Raw genomic sequence first — 25340 nt, 5'->3', positions numbered from 1 at the left:
AGCTTTGGTATTGGTATCCCACAAGTAATGGATGATCCGTGGACTGGATACACCTTACAAGAGAAAACATAATTTATGCTTACCTGATAAATTTATTTCTCTTGTGGTGTATCCAGTCCACGGCCCGCCCTGTCTTTTTAAGGCAGGTCAAAATTTTAATTTAAACTACAGTCACCACTGCACCCTATGGTTTCTCCTTTCACGGCTTGTTTCGGTCGAATGACTGGATATGGCAGTTAGGGGAGGAGCTATATAGCAGCTCTGCTGTGGGTGATCCTCTTGCAACTTCCTGTTGGGAAGGAGAATATCCCACAAGTAATGGATGATCCGTGGACTGGATACACCACAAGAGAAATAAATTTATCAGGTAAGCATAAATTATGTTTCTCCATTTCCCTTACTAATCTTAACCAATAAAGTTGAATTAAGGGGTAAAACCTTCAAATATGTAAGACAGTGCCAGTGTCAGTTGTTATTGTTGTTTTTGTTTTTTTCTACTGCGCACAATTTAAACATTTTATGGAGAATTATAGCGATAGTAAAGAAAATTACTAGCAGCCCCATTACAATATTCATACATTTTTGTGTAAAAAGACTACTTTTTTTTATATACTTAATAATCATGTCATACATGTAATAAATGATTCCCCCCCCCCCCCGCCCCTCTCAGATTTCTTTCCAAGCTTTGTGACCCTATTACGGTACCATTCTTCATACTCCCAGCATGCACAGCTACTCTGCAGTGGGATTGAATGGAATGACTCTGAACAGTTCATCTACAAAGATTATCGTGATTCACTTTAAAGGGACATGAAACTCCAAATTTTTCTTTCATGAAATTTGAAACAACTTGGCAATTTACTTCTTTTATCTCATTTGCTTTCTTCTTTTGGTATCCTTTGTTGAAAAGCATAACTAAGTAGGCTCAGTAGCTGAAATGCGCTAGCTGCTGTTTGGTGGCTAAACATGTATGCCTTTTGTCATTGGCTCACCTGATGTGTTCAACTACTTTTCCAGTAGTGCATTGCTGCTCCTACAACAAAGGATACCTAGAAAACAAAGCAAATTTGATGATAGAATTAAATTATAAAGTTGTTTGAAATGGTGTGCTCTATTTGAATCACGAAAGGAAAATTCTGGGGTTGCATGTCTTGTTAACCGAACCATTCCACACACTTATCATGGAGACACTCTGCACATGCGTGGTCTATTGACTGAATTTCTCAGACTCTGGAGTGTGCCTTTTGTTTCTTTTAAATGACCATGTGGCACTGCATTACATTGGCAGTACCACCTGTGGTATTTTGAATGGGGCAGGTGACAGCAGCAAAAAATATATATATTTAGAATAAGAAAACAAAAATCACTTAAAAAAACATAAAATTTCAAGGCATTTCATAGATTTCAACGAGTGTCTTGTGATGAACTGTCTTTACTCTGAACCTCATCCTAGTTATTCTTCTGTCAACTATAAATCACAGTATGCTGGATGAAAGTACATATTTTATATTTTATGGTTTTGTGTGTACAGGTTCAAATTCGACCCTGGAACTTAAGTGACAGTGACTTTGTGATGGATGGCTCTCAACCCCTAGACCCAAGGAAAACGATCTTTGTTGGGGGAGTTCCACGACCATTAAGAGCTGGTACGTAAAACATCTTGACTGTGTCTCAGAATATTGTATAAACAAGTAGCTAAGAATAGGTTTCATATGAAAATGAAGCCTGGCTTTTGAGCTTCCTTGCACTATGTAATTATAATGTTGTGTATATACCACTTGTTGATATCCAGCAAAAACCATTCACCTCAAACAAATTGACAATATAGTGCTAAAATTATATAATACTTTTTTATATTCCTGACAGGGCTTGATAAACCCAGGAGCCTGGAGTCACTAGCTCCTAAAACAGTTATGGCGAACCTTGGCACTCCAGATATTTCAGAACTAGATTTACCATGGTCCTTGACTGGACTTCAGAGTGCCTAAGCATCATGGGAAATGTCGTTCTGAAACATCTGGAGTGCCAAGGTTCACCATCACTGCCTTAGAATATTCCTGACAGGGCTTGACAAACCCAGGAGCTGGGGAGCCACTTGCTCCTAGAATTTGACCTGGTTTCTAACTTTTTCGGTTATTCTCCATATTTCTATATAAAAGTAACTGGCTCCTAAATATTGTTAAACAGCTTTGTTGACACTGTTATATACATAGCCTCTCTGGCACTGTGTTCTAACATCTAGCACTGTTACTTAATTTATGTAGTTTTTTTTTAAATCGGATATTTCAATGTAATCATACTGTTAGGTCACTCTCTAATTTGCTAAGTATATTAGGTGTCATGAATGATAGGTGGTTTATATAAGGTGAATATGTACTTCAGAAATAATTTTATTTGTATAATATATAGATAGTTTTTAATGTCTATATATTTGCTCATCCTATTAAAATTCCATTAATGAAGATTAGCCCCTATTTAAAAGAGGCTGGACAGAAACCCTGAGCTTGAAATTCTACCTTTTTTTGCTGGGTGCAAGTTTACGCCTTTTCAAGCTGCATACCATATATTTATCCTATACTTCAAGCAGGATGAATGATTTACCTTTCAGTTTCCAGGTTCTAGTTGCCTCCCAGTCCCCCTTCTTTGACTTTAACTTTGTTTTTTTTTCTCTGCCTGTCTCTATTTTTAAAGCCACAGTGACACCAAATGTGCCTTCAAAATTGCTCATCCCCTATATTCACCATGCAGTAAAGAAGCTAGGTGAAAGACATTTTTGCAACTTTTGTGTTGAACTCCTGTTTGTAGTTAGTGTTCCATGTCAACCGGTTTCTGATTTTGCTGTCTGAGGTTAATATAGTATCTAAGTCCAGTATTCCTCAAATGGCAAACATCTCTGATGGCATACCTGTTGCTGAAGAGCCTATTTATTTTCTGTTAGGCATGCTTATGCAGTGTAAAGTAACTAACCTGAAACAAACCCAAGGGTTTAGGCCCTGAGTAAGAGTGTGGCAACATAGTTGCAGACTAGGGGGTTATCACTTACCTTAAAAAGTCTGTGCAGGAAGTGTTCTCCCTCTTTGGATTCTGCTAGCTCAAGAATTTCCTGCCCAACCACTTTGGTGGTGGCTCATGAGTTAACAGCTTCCTTAAAGTTGCTTTAGACATCCGAGGCAGGAACAGAGTTAGTTGTCCCAGTTTTTGGTAAGTCCTGGACAGTAGTTAGGCTCCCCCTGAGCTTTTGCATGGCTTACGTCTCGCTAAGCTAGGGCTTAAGGTTTGGAGTGAGTTCAGGTTACACCTAACTCTGGTGGTCGGTCTTTGCCCAGGTATGGACAGAGTGGGAGGAGTGATGCCTCCATGTGCGGGCCTGTTGGTGGTGCTCCTATTTAAGGGCGGCTGAAAATCTCATTAAACAAATGCTTCTGTCAGAGAGTGTTGTAGCCATGCTCCGCCCTATTTGTACAACTTGGCTGCTGACTGTCTCAGTATGAGTTTTTTTATTAGAACTTGCTGTTGCAGCCACCATTTTAAGTTGATTTAATTGAGTTCAACTGTTTTGCGTTGCCTGTTAACAAACCAGACTTAGATGGTCTTTTTACCAATTTTCTGTCTTAAACGGGAAGAGTCCACAGCTGCATTCATTACTTTTGGGAATTCAGAACCTGGCCACCAGGAGGAGGCAAAGACACCCCAGCCAAAGGCTTAAATACCTCCCCCACTTCCCTTATCCCCCAGTCATTCTTTGCCTTTCGTCACAGGAGGTTGGCAGAGAAGTGTCGGAAGATTTTTATATAGTCTCTTATGGAGGGTAGTACTCTTTGAAATGGGACTGGAGTTTCTGTTCCACGGCGTTGATTCTGGTAACATCATTTCATTTTACTTTGATGATGAAAACTATTGTAAACTAAGAAGTCAGGGTCTCAGTGGGACTCCTTTATCTTTATAAGATGACCTGCACGGTGCACCTTGTGACTAGGTGTGGTCACGCTTTTGGCTCTATTTCTGTATTCCTGACCGCGTGGCGATGGAGAGTCTGTTTCGCTAGCTGGGTCTCAGGAGGTGGTGGTGAGTGCCCCAGCCATTGGGGGTGTAAGGTGCCATTTTTTATTTTTCTGTCCATAATTGCTATATCCCAATTTATGGAGGATTCTAACTTTTTGGAGACGGATGTCTCTGATTCAGATTCTACTTCTTGTGAAGAGTATGAAATGGCCCGGGTAATTTATGCCCATCGGTTATGTTCCGAATGCTGCTCTAGAGTGCTCTCTTCCCCTGATACAGGGAACTTGGGGTCCGCCAAGCCATCCGCCCCTGGGGATCCCATATCCCGTGCGGCGCATCCCCTAGAACCTTCTTTGGCTACACAAGCAGGTGTCCCTAATGCCATTGCCCCTTCTCCGGAAGGCAACTTGTTTCCTCCAGAGGTTACGACACGGTTCCATATGGCCATATCTATGGCCCTGGCGCATGTACATCTTCCAGAGGAGGTGTTGCTGAGATACTGTGTGTGTTATGCTAACCGGGGATCGCCTGGGTCAGATCAGTCATCTGGGGAAGCGGTCTCCTCTGAAGCTTCAGGGGGCCAACCCTCAGGGTCGGGGTCTTAAACTGCCCCGGCGGAGGCAAGTCTTGCTTTTCGTTATAGACTGGCTCGCCTTCGTGTCCTGCTACGCCATGTTTCGGCGGTGCTGGAGGATCCCAGTACTAATAGGCTAAGGGATCCTCGGTCTTCTGTTCCAGACGGCAAGCTGAGTTAGACGTGTGGGGATGAGGTTAATCTCCTGGTCGTCTTCACTTTTCCTTTCTTTTTTGGGTATCTTATTCCAGTTCTGAGCTGTGGAAGAATGGGGTCTCTGATTGGCTGGTCCCATTGGTTTACCCATTCTTCTTGGGCGTTCACCTGCAGGTGCTGCTCTTCTTTTATTTGATCTGGTTAGGATGTAATTTATTTTTTAATAAGCTCATGTCTGTTATGATTTCTCTGTTGGGAAATATTTCTTCTCTGGAATTTGATACTAGCGATTTAGTTCACTTGGGCACTTCCGCGGAAGTCGCATGTTAAGGTGTTAGTACATTATGTCTTTAAATCCTTTTATCGAGTCCTCGTGGGGTCTCACATTTTCTGTGGCCTGGTTCAGTTTGGTGTGCCCTATGTAGCAGGCTGGTCCTGATGGGGCTTTATTTCTATTCCTTACAGTCTATATCATTCACGTGGTGCCGGTGTAAATGGCTGATGTGGCTGGGTGTGGTGAGTTGCTCTCTCAGATGAGGAGTTTATTATTCTTGGTGTCTCTTCAGATCGAATAATCTTTGCTTTTTGCTAAGTGTTTTTGTGAACTGAATCTTCCATGAGTTCCGTAAATTTTTTGAGGCTTTGCCCCTGCAGGGCTAAAACATGGTAGAGGAAGCTTTCATTCCCAAACGTCAGGCTGGTTCTCGTTCTGCCTTTGGGTGGGGCATCAGGGGATTGTACTCAGTCCTCACTGTCCTGTTTCTTGTGGGCGGGGGTCCAGAGCGGATCCTACTAGGGAGCAATCTGGGTGATTTCCCTCATATTCTGTTTTGAGGTTCTTCTTTTGGAATCTGTTTTCCTTGATGACGGTCTCTCTTCCTTCGGGTTGTGGTTGATGGGCCTTTTGTCCCCTTCCTTGGGGTTGGCTTCGGGTCATCTGTTTCTGGAAGTTAAAGCCTTTTGGTTATTCTGTTTCCAGGAGCTCGCTTGCTCCAATATTTTTGGGAGAGATACAGATTAGATTGTCTCCTCTCTTTCCTGTGTCGCCCCTGCTTAGGCGTTTGTGGGTTTTCTCACCGCCAGGGGCTAGGATGCATGCTTATTTTTCAATCCTCGAGCTGTAAGGGTGTCAGGGAAGTGGATCCTGAGGATATTGGAGACTTTTGTTAGCTTTTCTACCCAGTTTCTAAGGGAGATGTGGCGTAGTGGTTAGCTCCACCGCACCTTAAGCCGGAGGTTGTGTGCTTGAACCCAGGTAATGTTCCTGTTTTTCTCATCCGTCTTGTGATTCTGGTGACAACTAGTATTCCTAAGCAGTATATTCTGTTCTCTCATATGTTACTTTGTCTTTGGACTTAGTGGAAATTGTCCCTAGAGCCTTAAGGCGTGGCTTCACCATTGCCTATCGTCCTTTATGTTGGGAGTTGTATCCTGCTGTGGGTGTCCTAAGCTCTCACAGCAGGATGGGATATTTAGTGAAAGTTCAGTGTCCACGGTGTCTTGGATATGATTGTGATTGCATCGCCTCTGGTGCAGTGTCTACTCCGGATGGGGTAACCTAGTGGTTCCTCAGGGGTTGTTAAATATTTAAGCCGGCTCCGAATTTTCGGGTGCCCTGGTTTGTTTGTACTGTCTTTGACTGGAATTTTGGGAGTCTGTCTCCAGATCCCTTAGGACTGATCGGGACGGCCAAGTTTCCCGGTTCTGGGAAGTCTTCTGTTCCTACAGGCGTATTTTTTCTTTCTTGCAGGGAGATTTAGACTTCTTACTGGGCCGGCCTTAGTGGCTGAATGTTTTTTCTTTTGGTGATGTCCTTTTGAGCTCGTCTACAGCTTTACGCTTCAGCCCCGCTGTAGTAAGTCTGATGGTTAGCTTAGCTGTTCAATGAGCGGACAGTTTGCAGTTTTGAGTCAACTGCAGCCATTTGCACCTTGATTGTGTGCTAGCAAGCTGTTAAGTTCAGGCTTCACTTTCCCTCCCTTTGGGAGTGAAATTGACATTCCATAGTATCCGCCTGGTGCTTGGAGGTATTTTAATACCTCTGTTTAGTGGGGTTGTTCCCCCTGCCTTGCATGTGGGATGTCAGTGTGTAGGGATGGATTTCTTGTGCCATGCCTTTACTCTAGTTACAGTAGAGGGTCTCATTTTGGGAGTGCCCTTTGTCTTCAGGAAGGGGGCTGTGTCTGGGTTATGGAACCCAAGCTCTTTGGGGGGACTGGATCCCTCCCTTTTTCCTTCCTGCAGGTCCTGATGATCAAGGTACTTTTAATCCCTAAGCCTTTCGGACATTATCAGTCACTTTGGTGCTGGGTCCGTTGCCGGAGCGAGAGTTAGGGATCTGTTGATCTTAGCCATGTATCACAGTTATTGTGAACCTTCTTAAGATAGAGAGCTTGTGGTCAGCTAAAGTACCTGGTTCTTTTTGAAAAAGGCTTTGCGGGGGATCCCTCCTTGGCAGGTAGTTTTCTCTACCGGGTTCTGGGTTAGGTTCCCGTCCTGCACTGTTTCGAAATTTTTCTTCTGACAAGGTCCTGTGCGGTTTTATAGCTAGGGTGGCGACCTGTGGTCACTAAGTCCTTGTTTGTAGCAGGACGCCTATGGCTTGTAGGAGCATATTCAGATATCTGATGCTGTTTATCAGCAGCTCCCGGGGACGGTTTGTCTTTCGGTTGCTCTATTCTGGGTGCGAGTGAGTGCTCTGTGTAGGGGAGGGATTTTTCTTTCCTCCTTTTAAGTTCTCAGGACTTTTCTTGGTCCTTTGTTTGAGGTAGAGGGGGCTTTACAAGCCCTCCCTTTGCTTTGCTGGGTCGGCAGGGTCTTTTCATGCCCTGTTCCTCATGGTTCTCTCTTGGAGTTCCTTTTCTTGGTCCTAGTCCCTTTGGGTTCTTAGGGTCTTTTCATGATTCGTTTAGCTGAGTCTTTTTTCTTCCCCGCTGGAGGAATGTGGATGTTTCCCCTTTCTTTTGATCGGGGGTGAGTTTAATTTTGCAGGCTGCGTGCCTGTGGGACTTCGTTTCCTCAGAGGTTTTTGGCTCGGTCGAGTCTAATATCCTGAGCGGTCTCTAGCAAGTACCTTGCTGGTTTTAACTGTTGGGCAGTTATCTCTGCTTTTTCCTTTTTGTCCTTTGGCTTCTAGGGAAGCAGTTTTTTCTGTTGGGAGTTTTGGGTTGTAGGCTGTGGTGCTCTTCCGCGTTTTGTACCCGCTCATTTTGCATTCAGTGTCCTCTATAGCTTGGGTATTGTTTTCCCAAAAGTAATAAATGCAGCTGTGGACTCTTCCCGTTTAAGAAGAAAAACTTAAATTATGCTTACCTGATAATTTTCTTTTCTTCTGGCGGGAAGAGTCCACAGCTCCCCACCCGCGTTGTTCATCAGGGGCGGCTGTATTTTTGTTGTTTCTTCTGGCATCTTTTTCACCCTGATAGTTTTCCTACTGTTCCTTGTTCCCTCTGCAGAATGACTGGGGGATGAGGGAAGTGGGGGAGTTATTTAAGCCTTTGGCTGGGGTGTCTTTGCCTCCTCAATGTAGATAGGAAATGTAAGAGGTTCAGGCAATTTTTCAGGATTCGTAGGTTACATAATCTGACTTTCAGCTTCTATGTGGATCAATGGACAACCAAATTTGTTACAACAAAAATTATATTTTACAGCAAAAACTTAAATAATGATTACCTGATCATTTTCTTTTCATCTTAGGGGATGAGTCCACAGTTGCATTCATTACTTTTGGGAATTCAGAACCCAAAAGTAATGAATGCATTCATTCCCAAAACTAATGAATGCAGCTGTGGACTCTTCCCGCCAGAAGAAAAGAAAATGATCAGGTAAGCATAATTTGTTTTTGCTGTAAAATATCATTTTTGTTGTAACAATTTTGGTTGTCCATTGATCAACATAGAGGCTGAAAATCAGATTATGTAACTTACGAATCCTGCAAAATTGCCTGAACCTCTTACATTTCTTATCTACATTGATTGGGTCAATTCAGATTACCTGTAAATGAGTAGTGTGCACTGCTCTAAGCAATCCCATTTCAGTTTGAAATATTTATCCCAATACATACAATAGAATACTGTATACAATACTCTATATCGAAAATAAAGTAGTAATAATAAAAGTATAGAAAGAAAATACTGTGTGTTAGAGCATTTTATTATTTCACTGGTGCTTGACCAGAACTATGTTTAATTCTTACAAAGAGCTTAAAGACCTAGTGTTGGCTCCAGAGCAATATTGCACTACTGACCACATCTGATGAGCTAATGACAAGAGAAAATGTTTGAAACCACCAATCATCTGCTATCTCCTGGTCGTGCGTTCCTGCTCCTGAGCATACCTCTTTTTAACAAGAAGTAGAGAACAAAGCAAATTTGATTAAAGGGATACTAAACATAATTTTTTTTTCTTTCATGATTCAGATAGAGCATGCAATTTTAACAAATTTTCTAATTTACTACTATTATCAATTTTTCTTTGTTCTCTTGGTATCTTTATTTGAAAAAGCAGGAATGAAGGCTTTGGAGCCGGCCCATTTTAGGTTCAGCACTTAGATTGCGGTTGCTGATTGGATAGCTAGAAGTATCCAGGGTTCTGAACCAAAAATGGGCTGGTTCCAAAGCCTTCATTCCTGCATTTTCAAATAAAGATACAAAGAGAACAAAATAAAATTGATAATAGGAGTAAATTGGAAAGTTGTTTAAAATTGCAAGCTCTATCTGAATCCTGAAAGAAATAAAAATTGGGTTTAGTATCCCTTAAACATAAGTAAATTTAAAAACCTTTTAAAATGGTGTACTCTGCATGTATCTTGAAAGTTTTTTTTAATTTTGATTTTCATGTTTCTTTAACATAAAACAAATTTCAACTAAGATGGTGGCAAGTATATTTCAGCCGTTTTCTCTGTTATATGAAAAGATAAGCAAATGATGTTATATTGTGAAGATTTATAGTGGTGATGCTAAATTTATTAAGATACAAAACATTTTGTAATGAAAGCATTACATGTAAAAGGTACGGTTTTAAATCCAAACAAAGTGGCAATAAAATAAGTGTTAACTTCAAAAATGTGTGCCAAAGTGAACAAAATGTACACAATACCACCCACAATGCTTGCCAGTTTAAGATTGTATAGTAATTCTTCTTCCACCTCAAATAAAACATAAGGAAAGTTCCATAGTGCAAGAAGTTTAAAGGGACATTAAAGACCTGAAAATCATAATAGAAACTGTTTAATTACATGTAGTAAAACAACTTTGCAATATACTTTCATTTATTTATTTTGTTCTCCTTTAATGTAATTTGATTCTGAATATTGTGGGCTTTTTAATTGCATGGAAGTTCAAACACAGCTATATCCCACGGTTATTGGTTGCACACCATGTATAACCATTCCTAATTGGCCTCAGTGTAACCTAAGTTACAATATGGCAGCATCCACTGCTTTTATAACCCTTATTTTTTTTTAATATTTAAGCAACTAATATAATTTTTAAAAATACATGTACAAATTATTCTCAGACTAATCTTTGCTCTGGATACATCATTCAAGCTATTATTTTAGTGTTTAATTTCCCTTTAAATACACTTCATTAAAAGTTGCTAGCAGTGTTGTGCTTGTTAAAGGTTCTATAGCTCTCAATCAATCCAGGTATACATGAGGTTCCAATTAATTTAAATTAAAATCAGGTCATAAGTTACAGGTGCAGTAAGAATGATTGGCCAATCCAAAAGAAAGGTCTTTAAAAACAAGAGGATTACAGCGGATGATATCCTTGAAAAAGCGAGAAGCGAAACACACAATGGATATAACATCATACGTCACAAGAGTGGGCCGAGACTAACCGGACTGTTCATTTCAGAGATGCTTAGGGTTCTATTCACCACGGCATAGACTATAGTTTTGCAAGCGGTGTAAAACCTCGCCAGCCTCTTACATTTACGGTAGTGATTGCAATGTGGTGATTGTTGTTACCTGTTTTTAATTTCAATAAGGGACGTGCATTCTGGTTATTCAGCAGCCAATGAATGGGGAAGATGGCACCACCAGCAGCATACTGCTCTTTTTGCAAATCCAGGTTTTAGTGTGTTGTGCTTTCAGATGAAAAAATACAGCTCTGAAAAGAGCCAAATGCCACTGGTCGCCATCTTCCCCATTGTTAGCTAACTAATGACCTTATGCACATCCTTGTTTTCAATAAATTGGAATTTAATCATTCAAGTTCTAGCTTAGAGCTATAAAGGCTGCAAAAAGTGAGAGTACCACTGTTAGCAACGTTTAATGAAGTGATTTTAAACTTATTGCACTATGGAAAATTTTTTTATGTTTTATCTGAGGTAATCTCAATCTTCTGCTATTTAGTCTGGAAGACAGAGGTGTTATTTTAAAGTGAAGGTAAATTTGGATGAATTAGTGCCCGGTTTTTAATAAACCTATTAAAAACAAGGGCACTTTAATTCATCAAAATTGACATTTCACTGCTTTTCTTCAAAAACTTACCTTTCTCTTGTTAAGTGTATCCAGTCCACGGATCATCCATTACTTATGGAATATATTCTCCTTCCCAACAGGAAGCTGCAAGAGTCCACCCACAGCAAAGCTGCTATATAGCTCCTCCCCTAACTGCCATATTCAGTCATTCTCTTGCAAGCCTCAACATAGATAGGAGGTCGTGAGAGTCTGTGGTGCTTTCTACTTAGTTTATTCTTCAATCAAAAGTTTGTTATTTTTAAATGGCACCGGAGTGTGCTGTTTATCTCAGGCAGTATTTGGAAGAAGAATCTGCCTGTGTTTTTCTATGATCTTAGCAGACGTAACTAAGATCCATTTGCTGTTCTCACACATTCTGAGGAGTGAGGTACTTCAGAGGGGGAATGGCGTGCAGGTTTTCCTGCAGATAAGGTATGTGCAGTAAAATATTTTTCTAGGAATGGAATTGACTAAGAAAATACTGCTGATACCGAAGTAATGTAAGTAAAGCCTTAAATGCAGCGATAGCGACTGGTATCAGGCTTATTAATAGAGATACATACTCTTGTAAAAATGTGTTTTAAAACGTTTGCTGGCATGTTTAATCGTTTTTTAACATATGTTTGGTGATAAAACTTATTGGGGCCTAAGTTTTTTTCCACATGGCTGGCTTAAATTTTGCATAGAAACAGTTAACTGAAGCTTCCCACTGTTGGCTGTGGCAGTTTGTTGTGTCTGTTTTTAAAAACGTCTATGTCTTTTTTTTTTTTTTATCTGTTTTTTGCATTAAGGGGTTAATCATCCATTTGCAAGTGGGTGCAATGCTCTGTTACCTTATTACATGTACTGTAAAAATTTCGTTTGTTTTACTGCCTTTTTTTCACTGTTTTTCAAATTTTGACAAAATTTGTTTCTCTTAAAGGCACAGTAACGTTTTATATATTTGCTTGTTAACTTGATTTAAAGTGTTTTCCAAGCTTACTAGTCTCATTATTAGTCTGTTCTAACATGTCTGACATAGAGGAAGCTCTGTGTTCATTATGTTTTAAAGCCATGGTGGAACCCCATCTTAGAATGTGTACCAGATGTACTGATTTCATGTTAAACAATAAAGATCATTTTTTGTCTTTAAAAACATTATCACCAGAGGATTCTGTCGTGGGGGTAGTTATGCCGACTAACTCTCCCCACGTGTCAGACCTTTTGACTCCCGCTTTAGGGACTCACGCTCAAATGGCGCCAAGTACATCAAGGGCACCCATAGCGTTTCTTTTACCAGGGGATTCTGTCGAGGGGAAAGTTATGCCGACTAACTCTCCCCACGTGTCAGACCCTTCGACTCCCGCTTCAGGGACTCAGGCTCAAATGGCGCCAAGTACATCAAGGGCGCCCATAGCGTTTATTTTACAAGACATGGCAAAGGTGGTGAATAATATTCTGGCAGCAGTATTAGTCAGACTACCTGAAATTAAAGGAAAGCAGTTAGCTCTGGGGGTAGATACAGAGCATACAGACGCTTTAAGAACCATGTATGATACTACCTCACAATATGCTTAGTCTGTGGGTGATTTTTTTTTTGACTCAGGGAAGATGATTTAACCTGATTCTGATATTTCTTTTTTTTTTTTTTTTTTTTTCTTTTTTTTTTTTTTTTTTTTTTCCAGTTTGGGGGAAGCGTTCCTGCTCTTGCTCAATAGGGACACAGATTCCTGTAAGAAGTAATAAGTATTTTACAACATGTTATACACTTGAAAGACAAACGTGTGCCACATAAGCACAGTGACAACTAACAAGCAGCTAATAACTGATTGCTATCAAGTAAGGTGCAAATTCAATGACAGCTGTTCTGTTAGTACATAAAGTAATAATAATAATGATCTACCTTACAAATATTACAAAGTCCACCATTGGTTTATGTGTTAAAATTACTGACAAACATATGGTTAATAGGCACTCATTACTAAGAAACAGTAGTTTATGTCTTAAATAGATGCTGTCAATTGGGCTGTTTAAAAACATTGTGCCTTTAATTTTCAAGTAGAAAACGTTCATTTGGCTGATATATTCTCAAACAATAAACTACTCATGAACACAAATGACCAATTACATGTCAAATAGTTTACTTTCGATCTAATTAGTGAGTCTAGTAAATTAATTGAAAGCCCATTGTACTAAAGGACTAGGGTGGGGAGTTATGTTTTGAATGTAAACTTGTTCTATAATGTTTACAAACAATGATTAATATGTAAATAGAGAGTAACTTTTAGCTACTGGGGAAATGTTTTTTTTTTTATATTTTCTTTTTATTAGAGCTTTTTCTTTTCTCTTGATAACATAACAACAGAAAAAAGAAAACCATACAATTTACAAGGACAATAAAAGAGAAAAAAAAAAAAACAGTTATGCAACAATCAAGAGTACATTTCAGAAATAAAATTCAAGAGTATTTACATTAATTCTCCTTCTATCGATTCCAACCTAACTTAGAACCGATATACATTTCACTATTCTTTGGTACACTTAAACAAAAACTTCCTTTATTTCATATATGGGAAATCTCAGGGTTTGTACCTGGAGGGTTGGCGCAGGGGGTGGCTGGGGAAAAAAAAATAAAAAAAAAAAATTTGTCATTAGTATTATAATTATTATTATAGCGGGGGAGATCTAGTCCGTCTAGCTAGTTCGCCCAGCTAATGGGGAAGTTACCATTAAGGATATTTAATTGAAAGAAAATAGATTGCTTAAATGGGAAAAGCATTTGTTTTTGTACTCCCAATGGCATTATTTGTATAACCCTAGTCCACTTGGCAAAAAAGGATTCTATCTGTTTTTCGTTCCAGATCTGGATGTTGTATTGTTCTATTATTATTTGTGTTTCCATACGCTTGGAAAACTCAGTCATACTGGGAGCTGCCGAAGCTTTCCATTTTTCCAATATTAATATCCGCCCAATCATAATAACAGTATTGATTAAGTGGGTATTCCTATACTTTTCTCCTGGACTTACTAAGACAACAATCTGTTGGGATTTTAATAGTATCGGTATATCCATAAATTTATTAAGCCAGAAATTGATTTTGGACCAAAACTGCCTTATCTTTGGACACCACCAGAAGCAATGGAGTAAATCTGCCATATCTGAGCTACATCTGGGACATAAATTACTTGTTGTATACCATCCTGCAAGTTTTTTTGGGGTGATGTAGGTCATATTAATCAATTTAAAATGTGATTCTTTACAGGCATTAGAGGTTTTCGTTTTTTTTGCCAGTAAAAAGCTTGCTTGGATATTTTCCATAGACACCTCAGGGAGCAGACTATTCCATTTAATACATATTGCGTTCATGGACTGATAACCCATGTGACAAATCAGTGTATCATAGAATTTAGTAATTGCGAAATTACCTTTTGAGTAAGCTTGAATATTATCTGTTAAATTACCTAATTCCCAATCTGGGTTATATTTAATTTTGATCGCCTGGAGGAAATGTCTAAGTTGGAGATATGCGAAAAATTCAGATTGGGAGATTCCAAACTCTCTAGTAATCTGGCAGAAAGGTTTAATATGGCCAGTTGAGATATCTATTAATTGGACAAGATATATTAATCCTTGATTCTTCCATTTTGAAAAGATTGATCGACCCAGACCAGCAATGAATTCTGGATTCCCTGTGATCGTTAAATGGTTGGATACATATGGTATTACATTAATCTGTAAACATGTTCTATGCCAGGCGCGAATAATATTACGAAAAGTTATCATATTACAAATGTTAGCTGGTAACTTAGATGGGCAGCAGTGTAAGATCGCATTTAGGGTGAATGGCGAAACCAGATCCGATTCTATTTCTAGTGAAGTCAAATATTCTTTTTTGGTGATCCAGTCTACTGCATACTTAAACAGAGAAACCCAGTTGTAGTATTGAATATTTGGAAATGCCATTCCAGCCATACTTTTGCGCATGGCCAGTTTGTGCATGGACAGTCGTGGTCTTTTGCCTTGCCATATAAAGACAGAGCAAACCCGGTTAAACGCATTTAGATCTTTCCGAGATAATAAGAGGGGGAGATTTTGTAACAAATATAGTAGTTTAGGGAATAAAACCGTTTTGATTAAAGCCACCCGTGCAGAAAGAGATAAGGGTAATTTCATACACTGTTCTAGTTTTTTTTTCCCATAATCAAAGAATTCAGGGAAGTTTAGTGCATACCAGTGTGCAGGGTCTGCACTAAGAACAATACCTAGATATTTTATATTTTTAACTTCTTTGAAGGGATGGCTTCTTATACTATATGGGGTCCTCGCGATCCATAATAACTCTGATTTGGAGGTGTTTATTTTGTACCCTGAAATGGAACTGTAAACATCTATAATGCTTATTAGTTGAGGTATACTCTGTGTTGTATTATTGAGAAAGATAAGCAAGTCATTTGCATATAGAAGGAGAGTCATGCTATTCTTCCCCAGACATATCCCTTTAAGTTCCTGTCTTAGTAAGATCGCTAGGGGTTCCAAAGAGAGGTTAAAAAGAAGAGGCGATAACGGACACCCTTGTCTAGTGCCTCTGTTTAGCTTGAACCTGTCCGACATTTCATCGTTAATAATTAGAGACGAAAAAGGATTCCTATAGATATTAAGAATGAATTGTTGGAAGTGCCCTGTGAGACCAAATTTTGTCAGAGAAGTGAATAAGTGGTCCCAGGTGATCGAGTCGAATGCCTTCTCGGCATCGACTGTAAGGATTGCTGCATCGTTTCTTGAATGGGTTCTTTTTGAGTGTATTTTATTTCGGAACCAGTCCAGCAAGATTGTAACTTTCCGCAAGCTTTTCATTGAGCTACGGCCTGTCATAAATCCCACTTGGTCAGTATGAATTAGGGAGTCAAGATATTTCTGTAATCTCTTTGCTAGGATAGAAGTTATTAATTTATAATCTACATTAAGTAGAGAAATGGGGCGATAAGAAGAGGGATTTTCAGCATCTTTATCTTTTTTCAGAATCAGGGCTATATTTGAAGCTGCAAAGTTACTGGAACAATCTTTTCCGTTCTGGTAATACTCATTAAACAACTTGAACAAAATTGGACTTACTTGATCTTGGAGCATTTTATAAAATTCAGAGGGAAGGAAATCAGGCCCTGGGGCCTTGCTTAACTTAGAGCTTTTAATACTTGCATTAATTTCATCCATAGAAATGGGTTGATTAATATTATTAATTTGCTCCAGAGATAGTTTTGGAGTTTTGATGCTCTGCCAGAATATTTCTTTATTTTCAAAGTGGACCTCCCTTTCTGCATATAGGTCTTGATAAAACTGGTGGAAAACTTTTTTAATGTCTGAGTTGTTAGTGAATCTTTGCTTGTTAGATTGGACTGCCATTATCCTGTTATTTGAATTTTTCTTAGTGAGACGAGCAAGATATTTCGCCGAGTGTCCTGAAAAACCCCCATATAATGCTTTCTGTCTCAGTTCTTTGTTTGCTGTTTGTTGTTTTAGAAATAGATCTCTCTCTGCTTTGGCCTTAACGTACTTATCCCAATTTTGATCACTTACTGATGAAATATATGTCCTGAAGCTATTCTTAAGAGCATTAGCTAATTGATACTCCCTCTGCTTATTCTTACGTTTCCATTTGCACATATACGCCTTTATTTCCCCTCTAAAAAAACATTTAGCGGTCTCCCAAAAGATTTCTATTTTATTTATGTGTGTTTTATTAAAACTGAAAAACTCCGTCCATTTGGACTGTAACCAGTTCTTAAATTTAATATTATGGACCAAGTATTTAGGAAAAAAAAATTTGGAAAAATCATTTGGTCCCTTCTTAAGATTAGATTTGATAACCAATGTTAGGATAGCATGGTCCGAAATGACTATGTCTGCTACTATATTTAGTCCACATATTTTATCTGAAACCAAGAACAGATCGATTCTCGAGAATGTTTTGTGACTTTTCGACTCACAGGTATACATTCTCAAATCCGGGTTTTGTAGACGCCAGATATCTTTGAGATCCAGAGAGTTACAAAAATTTCGCAGCAATCTATTTTCACAAGTTTTTTTACTTTGCTGTCCTTTATCAAGTCTATCCAGCTTAGAGTCCGGAACCATATTGAAATCCCCCGCTATAATTATATTTTCGTTGGAAAATTTAAAAAGTTTTGCACGTAGGTTATCCCAGAATTCCCACTCAGTAGAATTGGGACCATATACATTACATAAAACAAAAGCTGCATTATTAGTTTCTATTTTAATTACTTGAAATCTGCCATCACTATCTTTCTCATCATGGACAACCTTATAACTCAGGTTTTTATTAATTAATATTGCAACCCCTCTCTTTCTTTGGGAACATGAAGTAGCAATCACCTCGCCTACCCATTGAATTTTTAATTTAACTAGTTCTGGGGCTTTAAGATGAGTCTCTTGTAAGCAAAGAATATCAGGTTTTAGTTTCCCAGCCTGTCTAATAATGGATTTTCTTTTGCTGGGGGAGGTTATCCCTCCCACATTCCATGACAGGATTTTTATATCAGAGCCAGGCATATGTTATACAAAAATATCACATAACACCCCCCCCAACACCAGGAAAGGGGAAAAACGAAACAAAACAAAACAAAAAAAAAAAAAAAAAACTCTAATGTGCCCCCCCCCCCGCGCCAGGCATCTCCTGGTGTTGCAGTAAATGTAACATTTCCCCAGTAGCGCCTGGTGGGACTTCCTGTTGGGAGGAGCTGGCGTGTGAAGGCGCCGCTCTGTGCGCAGGTGTTTGTGGCGCAGTGATACAACGCTACCGACCGGTGCTTGCCTTGCCGTTGCTCGCGGAGACTATTATCCTGGCGGAGTGGAATCCCTGAGCCCGGACGTGGAGCTAGCGCTGTGGAAGTCACCGTAAGGCCGAATTTGCTCTGTCGGCTAGAGCCTCCTTCTTGTCGGGTCCCGGTCCTGGTTGCCGGCGGATCCAGGAGCAGAGTCTACAGGAACCATCCTGCTGGTCACCAGCGCGCGCAAAGAGTGCATAATTCGTTGGTGATGGAAGTAAAAAGAAGGTGCCAACGCTGAAGCTGCTGCCTTGAAGTCCCGATTGCTCCCTGGAGGTGTCTGATGTGGCAAAAGGTGTACGTTTTAGGAGAGCAGCAATTTGGCCCAGGAGTATACGATAGTGGAGGTCCTAACCGCAAGTATTCACTGTTTTGGCTATACATCGCCTAAAAAGGCAACTGAAATGCTTGTATGACTCTGAACCTGCTTATATTTAATAGTCTGACATTTGTGTGGTGCCTGTGACTGGGGCCTTAGCGCTTCTCCCTACCCCGCCAAACACGTTTCCAGCTGTGTTAAAAGTACAGGCGCTTGGACATACTCAAAAGTTGCAAGTAGAAGTTTAAGCTGTTCCCTTTAAGTTGTGTTGTCATTGAGAATATCCAAGCTCAAAGGAGAAGTATTACTATTATTTACCTCGCTTGGCGTGCCAGGGAACAAGACTAACACCTTTAATTCTAGGAACGTTTTACTTTCCAGCAACATTGCAACAAAAGGAAAAGACTCCTGACTGGGAGAAACTAATTCTACCTGTTTATTTAAGTGTGCTGCCTTTCAGTATATGGCCTGCTGTTGTCAGTTATAAGCAATGCATTGATTATAAGTATCAGAGTGCTAGTAATCACCATTTGGCAAGCATCTGGTGCAGGAAGGCAATAGAAAACTGTAATTGTAATTATTGTAGCTGGTTAAGCACTAAAGAAAGTATCCCCTAAAGGTTGCAAAGGATCCCAAGATATACCTATGTTTGTAATAATAGAAGAATTATTTTGTTACATATAAGTTACTGATGTTGGTTTCCCTTAAAGTGTGTACCTATGTACTTCATGCTGTAGTGTCAAGCTAGTACTCTCAGTAACAACACGTGAGGAACTGAAAAAAAAAAAAAAAATTCTCTCTTCTTTTTCCTTTTACATTTTCTTGTTGTCACACTGTGGTAATAGAACTCAAGCAAAATTTAGATAGCAACAAATTGGAAAGGAACAAGGGCTGAATCACTTGAGCACGCCTTTTTTCTTTTTTTTCTTTTTTTTCACTTCCTTTTCCTCTTTTTTTTTTTTTTTTTCTTTTTTACTTTTTTCACCTTGTTTTCTTTCTTTCCTTCTAATTTTTCTCCTACACCACTATATCACATGGAAAGATTTGTATCACATTCCAAGGCAAACTCCCCGATAATGCCACCTAAACACAAAGAAAAAAAAAACACTAGACAAAATGACACTAGTATCTCACTGGATTCCTCACATAACACAGTTTTAAACCCTGACTCACCTAACCTACTCAGCCAAATAGCTGGAATTATTAATCCACAGTTTGATTCATTAAAGATAGAGATAACCACATTAACCAATGAGGTAAGGCAGTTCCATACTAGGCTTGAAGAAGCAGAAAATAGGATCTCGGATTTGGAAGACAGGGTTAATAACCAAGACCATCTTACTATATTACATCAAAACAAGTTAGACGAGTTACAGACTAGAGTCGAAGAGATAGAGGATCGCGCGCGCCGTAATAATTTTAGGATAATAGGGTTACCAGAATCTGATAAGTATCAAGATCTAATTGCCTTTGCCTCTACCATGCTTCCTGAGATATTAAATTGCCCAAATAACAGCCCAATTAGAATTGAGCGTGCACACAGAGTAGGGCCTACACGCCTAAGTAAAGATGGAAACCCGAGACCAAGAGCGGTGATAGTTAAAGTAGCGTATTTTCAAGATAAGGTTAACCTTTTCCGATGTTATAGAAAGAAATACCCACTGACAATAGACCAACACAAGATTCTTTTATTTTCAGATTTTTCTATAGAAACCTTAGGTAAACGTAGGGAAATGTCCCCATTTTGCTCAAAACTCATACAGGCTAATTATAATGCCAGGTTGCTGTACCCAGCAAAAATTGCAGTGATGTTAAATGGTGAAGTCAAGACACTAAAAGACCCTAAGGAAGCTCAATGTTTTTTTAACAGAAAATAAGATCATCTAGTATATGGTCTTAGTATAATTATGCTTAAAAGACATTGTATTTAAATGTTTTGCTTTGACTGTGTTTGGTCCTCTTTTAATTTTTTTCCTTTTTGATTCTGATATTTCTACATTTAAAATTTATGCTTGAGAACCTCCACTTGTTGCTCAGGGAGGCTTTGGCTGCTCTGAATGAATGTGTACAATCGCAGGGCCAGAGAAATTGTGTAGACTGGATAAATAATATGCAGTGCCGGTGTGTACTGATGTTTTTCCAATACCTAAAGAGGTTTACTAAAAAATTTTTAATAAGGAATGGGATAGACCAGGTGTGCCGTTCTCTTCCCCTCCTATTTTTTAGAAGAATGTTTTCTAATAGTTACCACCACACGGGACTTCTGGCAGACAGTTCCTAAGGTGGAGAGAAGAGTTTCTACTCTAGCTAAGCGTACCACAACCTCTGACGAGGACAGTTGTGCTTTTTAGATCCAATGGATAAAAAATGTTTATTCAACAGGGTTTTATCCTGAAGCCCCTTGCATACATTGCTTCTGTCACTGCTGCTGCGGCGTTCTGGGTTGAGTCTCTTGATGAGGCTTTACAGTTAAGCGACTCCATTGAATGAATATATTTGACAAGCTTATGCTAGCCAATTCCTTTGTTTTCTGATGCCTTGTTCATTTGACTAGACTAACGGCTAAGAATTCTGTTTTTTACTATACTGGCGCGCAGAGCGCTATGGCTTATATCATGGTCAGCTGTCGTGACTTTAATAAATAAGCTACTTAACTTCCCTTCAAGGGGCAGACCCTATTCGGGCCTGGTTTGAAGGAGATTATTGCTTATATCACTGGAGGAAAAGGTCATGCCCTTCCTCAGGATAGGTCCAAATCAAGGGCCAAAAAAAAAAAAAAAAAAAGGTCTAATTTTCGTGCCTTTTAAAAACTTCAGGGCAGGTGTGGCATCCTCTTCCTCTAAGGCAAAACAAGAGGGAATTTTTGCTCAGTCCAAGGCGGTCTGGAGACAATCGGACCTGGAACAAAGATAAGCAGGCCAAGGAGCCTGCTGCTGCCTCTAAGGCAGCATGAAGGAACGGACCCCTATCCGGTAACGGATCCTATAGGGGGCAGACTTTCATTCTTTGCCCAGGCGTGGGCAAGAGATGCCCAGGATCCCTAGGCATTGGAATTTATATCCCAGAGATATCTTCTGGATTTCAAAGATTCCCCCCCAAAAAAAGGGGAGATTTCGCCTTTCACAATTATCTGCAAACCAGATAAAGAAGGAGGCATTCTTACATTGTGTACGAGATCCATCCAGTTCCAAGAGAGGAACAGGGACAGAGTTTTTACTCAAATCTGTTTGTGGTTCCCAAGGAGAGGGAACCTTCAGACCTATTTTGGATCTAAAGATCTTAAACAAATTCCTCAGAATTCCGTCATTTAAGATGGAAACTATTCGTACCATCTTAACTATGATCCAGGAGAGTCAATAGAGGACTACAATGGATTTGAAGGATGCTTATCCTCACATTGTGATGCATAAAGATCACCATCGTTTTTCAGGTTTGCCTTTCTAGACAGGCATTACCAGTTTGTAGCTCTTTCCTTTGGGATATCTACAGCCCCAAGAATCTTTATGGAGGTTCTGGGGTCGCTTTGGCGGTCCTTAGACCGCGGGGCATAGAAGTGGCCCCTTATTTAGACGACATCCTGATGCAGGCGTCAAACATCCAAATTGCCCAGTCTCATACGGACGTAGTACTGGCATTTCTGAGATCACATGGGTGGAAAGTGAACAAGGAAAGAGTTCTCTATCCCCAATCTCAAGGGTTTCCCTCCTAGGGACTCTGATAGATTCTGTAGAAATGAAAATTTACCTGACTGAGTCCAGGTTGTCAAAGTTTCTAAATTTCTGCCGTGTTTTTTCATCCCATCCGGGCCCTTCGGAGGACATAGTACCGTTTGCACGTCTACATTTCAGACCGCTGCAACTATGCATGCTCAGTCAGAGGAACGGGGATTACACAGATTTGTCCCCCTGTTAAACCTGGACCAAGAGACCAGAGATTCTCTTCTCTGGTGACTGTCGGGTCCATCTGTCCAAGGGTATGACCTTCCGCAGGTCAGATGGGACAATTGTTACAATAGATGCCAGCCTTTTAGGTTGGGATGCAGTCTGGAACTCCCTGAAGGCTCAGGGATAGTGGACTTAGGAGGAGACCCTCCTTCTAATAAATATTCTGGAACTGGGAGTGATATTCCATGCTCTTCAGACATGGCCTCAGTTAGCAACTCTGAGGTACATCATACTCAGTCGGACAATATACACGACTGTGGCTTACATCAGCCATCAAGGGGGAACAGAAGTTCCCTAGCGATGCTAGAAGTCTTACAATAATTCACTGGACAGAGACTCACTCTTGTCTATCAGCTATCCATATCCCAGGTGTTGAGAACTGGGAGGTGGATTTTCTAAGTCGTCAGACTTTTCTTCCGGGGGAGTGGGATTTCCTCCGGAGGTCAAGACCAAGCAGGAGAGGGCTTTGGTGTTTTTGACAGCGCCTGCGTAGCCACGCAGGACCTGGTATGCAGATCTGGTGGACATGTCATCCTTTCCATCACGGTCTCTGCTTCTGAGACAGGTCCCTCTACCTCAGGGTCCTTTCAACCATCTAAATAGAATCAATCTGAGATGGACTGCCTGGAGACTGAACGCTTGATGTTATCAAAGCATGGCTTCTCCGAGTCAGTCATTGATACCTTAATACAGACATGAAAGCCTGTCTCTAGGAAAATTGAACATAGATATGGTGTAAATATCTGATTGTTATGAATCCAAGGGTTACTCATGGAGTAAAGTCTGGATTCCCAGGATATTATCTTTTCTCCAAGATGTTTTTGAGAAAAGGGTTCTCAGCTAATTCCTTAAAAGGAACAGATTTTTACTCTGTCTATTTTTTTGCACAAGCGTCTGGCAGGTATTCTAGACGTTCAGGCATTTGGTCAGGCTTTGGTTAGATCCAAGCCTGTGTTTAAAACTGTTGCTCCGCCATGGAGCTTAAACCTGATTCTTAAGGTTCTTCAAGAAGTTCCGTTTGAACCTTTTTTGTTCCATAGATATCAATCTTTATCTTGGAAAGTTCCTTTTGGGTAGCTAATTCCTCGACTCGTAGAGTCTCCAAGTTATCTGTGTTACAATGTGATTCTCCTTATCTGGTCCTTCGTACGGATAAGGTAGACCTGCGTACCAACCTGGGTTTTTTCCTAAGGTGGTATCTAACAAGTACATCACTCAAGAGATAGTTGTTCCATGCTTGTATCCTAATCCTTCCTCAAAGAAGGAACGTCTATTACACAATATTGGACGTGGTTTGTGCTTTAAAGTTTTACTTACAAGCTACTACAGTTTTCATCAAACGTTCACCTTGTTTGTTGTCTATTCTGGACAGAGGAGAGGTCAAAAGACTTCAGCAGCCTCTCTGTCTTTTTGGTTAAAAAGCATAATTCATTTAGCTTATGAGACTGCTGGACAGCAGCCTCCTGAAGGGATTACAGCTCATTCTAGCTGTGGTTTTCACTTGGGCCTTTTTTAAATGTGGCTTCTGTTGAACAGATTTACAAGACGGAGTCTTGGTCTGCGCTTCATACTTTTCAAATTTAACAAATTTGATACCTTGCTTCTTCGGAGGCTATTTTTGGGAGAAAGGGTTTTTTACAGGCAGTGGTAACTTCCGTTTAAGTACCTGCCTTGTCCCTCCCATCATCCGTGTACTTTAGCTTTGGTATTGGTATTCCATAAGTAATGGATGATCCGTGGACTGGATACACTTAACAAGAGAAAACATAATTTATGCTTTCCTGATAAATTTATTTCTCTTGTAGTGTATCCAGTCCACGGCCCGCCCTGTCACTTTAAGGCAGGTAATTTTTTCATTTGAACTACAGTCACCACTGCACCCTATGGTTTTTCCTTTCTCTGCATGTTTTCGGTCGAATGACTGAATATGGCAGTTAGGGGAGGAGCTATATAGCAGCTTTGCTGTGGGTGGACTCTTGCAGCTTCCTGTTGGGAAGGAGAATATATTCCATAAGTAATGGATGATCCGTGGACTGGATACACTACAAGAGAAATAAATTTATCAGGTAAGCATAAATTATGTTTTTAATCCTGAAAGCCGCTCCAGCGATTCTCCCGGCTGTCGGAAGCCTCTTCTTACGTCAGAAATGACGAATCCAGCTTCCTCCAATCACGGCTTTCCCCTGGGGGGGATCATGGCCTGATGCAACGTTGTGATTGGAGGAAGCCGGATTCGTCATTTTGGACCCGCGAAGAGGAATCACTGCAACGGCTGTCAGGATTAAAAGGTAGGGGTTTTTTTTTAAGAAAAGTGAAATGTCAATTTTGATGAATAAGAGTGCCCTTGTTTTTAATAGGTTTATTAAAAACTGGGCACTAATGCATCCAAATTGACCTTCACTTTAAAGGGACAGTAAACGTGTCTAATCACACCGAGCCCGATTCCGGCATTCAACTACATGTAGCGTGCTCCCACAGTAGGTAAAACTGTTGGCTGATTTGCCTAGCAACAGAGTGTCGCTACATGTAGTTGAATGGCGCAATCAGGCTTCCTGTGATTAGACATTGAGGCTCTATTTAAAAGAAACTGCCAAGCAGAAAACAGCTTTGCTTAGGACTTCAAAATAGGTATTTTGTAGAATATTTTCACATGAATGGCTATCCTTATGTTACATAATTCTGCACGTTTTCTGTCTCTTTAATTATATTTTGATGTTCTAAATTTGAGGCTAAACAATGTAATTTGCTATTTACATCATTTTAAATTTGAATTGACAACATTTTCATATGGTCTCTTGCAGTTGAACTGGCAATGATAATGGACCGTTTATATGGAGGTGTCTGCTATGCTGGCATTGATACAGATCCGGAACTGAAGTATCCAAAGGGAGCTGGCAGAGTGGCTTTCTCCAATCAGCAGAGTTATATTGCTGCTATAAGTGCTCGCTTTGTACAGCTTCAGCACAATGACATTGACAAACGAGTAAGGAAATATATATATATATTTAGTTAGTTCAGCAAAAAAATTTCTAGTTAATCTCTTTATATTAATTTAAT

The 25340-nt window shown here is 39.9% G+C and overlaps 1 protein-coding gene across 1 annotated transcript in view; it reads left to right on the top strand.

Moving 5' to 3' along the window:
• CPEB3 (cytoplasmic polyadenylation element binding protein 3) overlaps positions 1-25340 on the top strand; it is a 422665-nt gene that overhangs the window by 377223 nt on the left and 20102 nt on the right. The window contains exons 10-11 of the mRNA XM_053692412.1: positions 1532-1646; positions 25085-25266. Of these exons, the coding sequence (XP_053548387.1) occupies positions 1532-1646; positions 25085-25266 (297 nt within the window). The remainder of the gene's footprint in view (positions 1-1531; positions 1647-25084; positions 25267-25340) is intronic.

This window comes from Bombina bombina, chromosome 9, assembly GCF_027579735.1.
Source record: "Bombina bombina isolate aBomBom1 chromosome 9, aBomBom1.pri, whole genome shotgun sequence".
Classification (NCBI taxonomy): Eukaryota; Metazoa; Chordata; class Amphibia; order Anura; family Bombinatoridae; genus Bombina; species Bombina bombina.
Note: the sequence above shows the minus strand (reverse complement) of the source record. Positions and strands in the feature narration are given on the sequence as shown.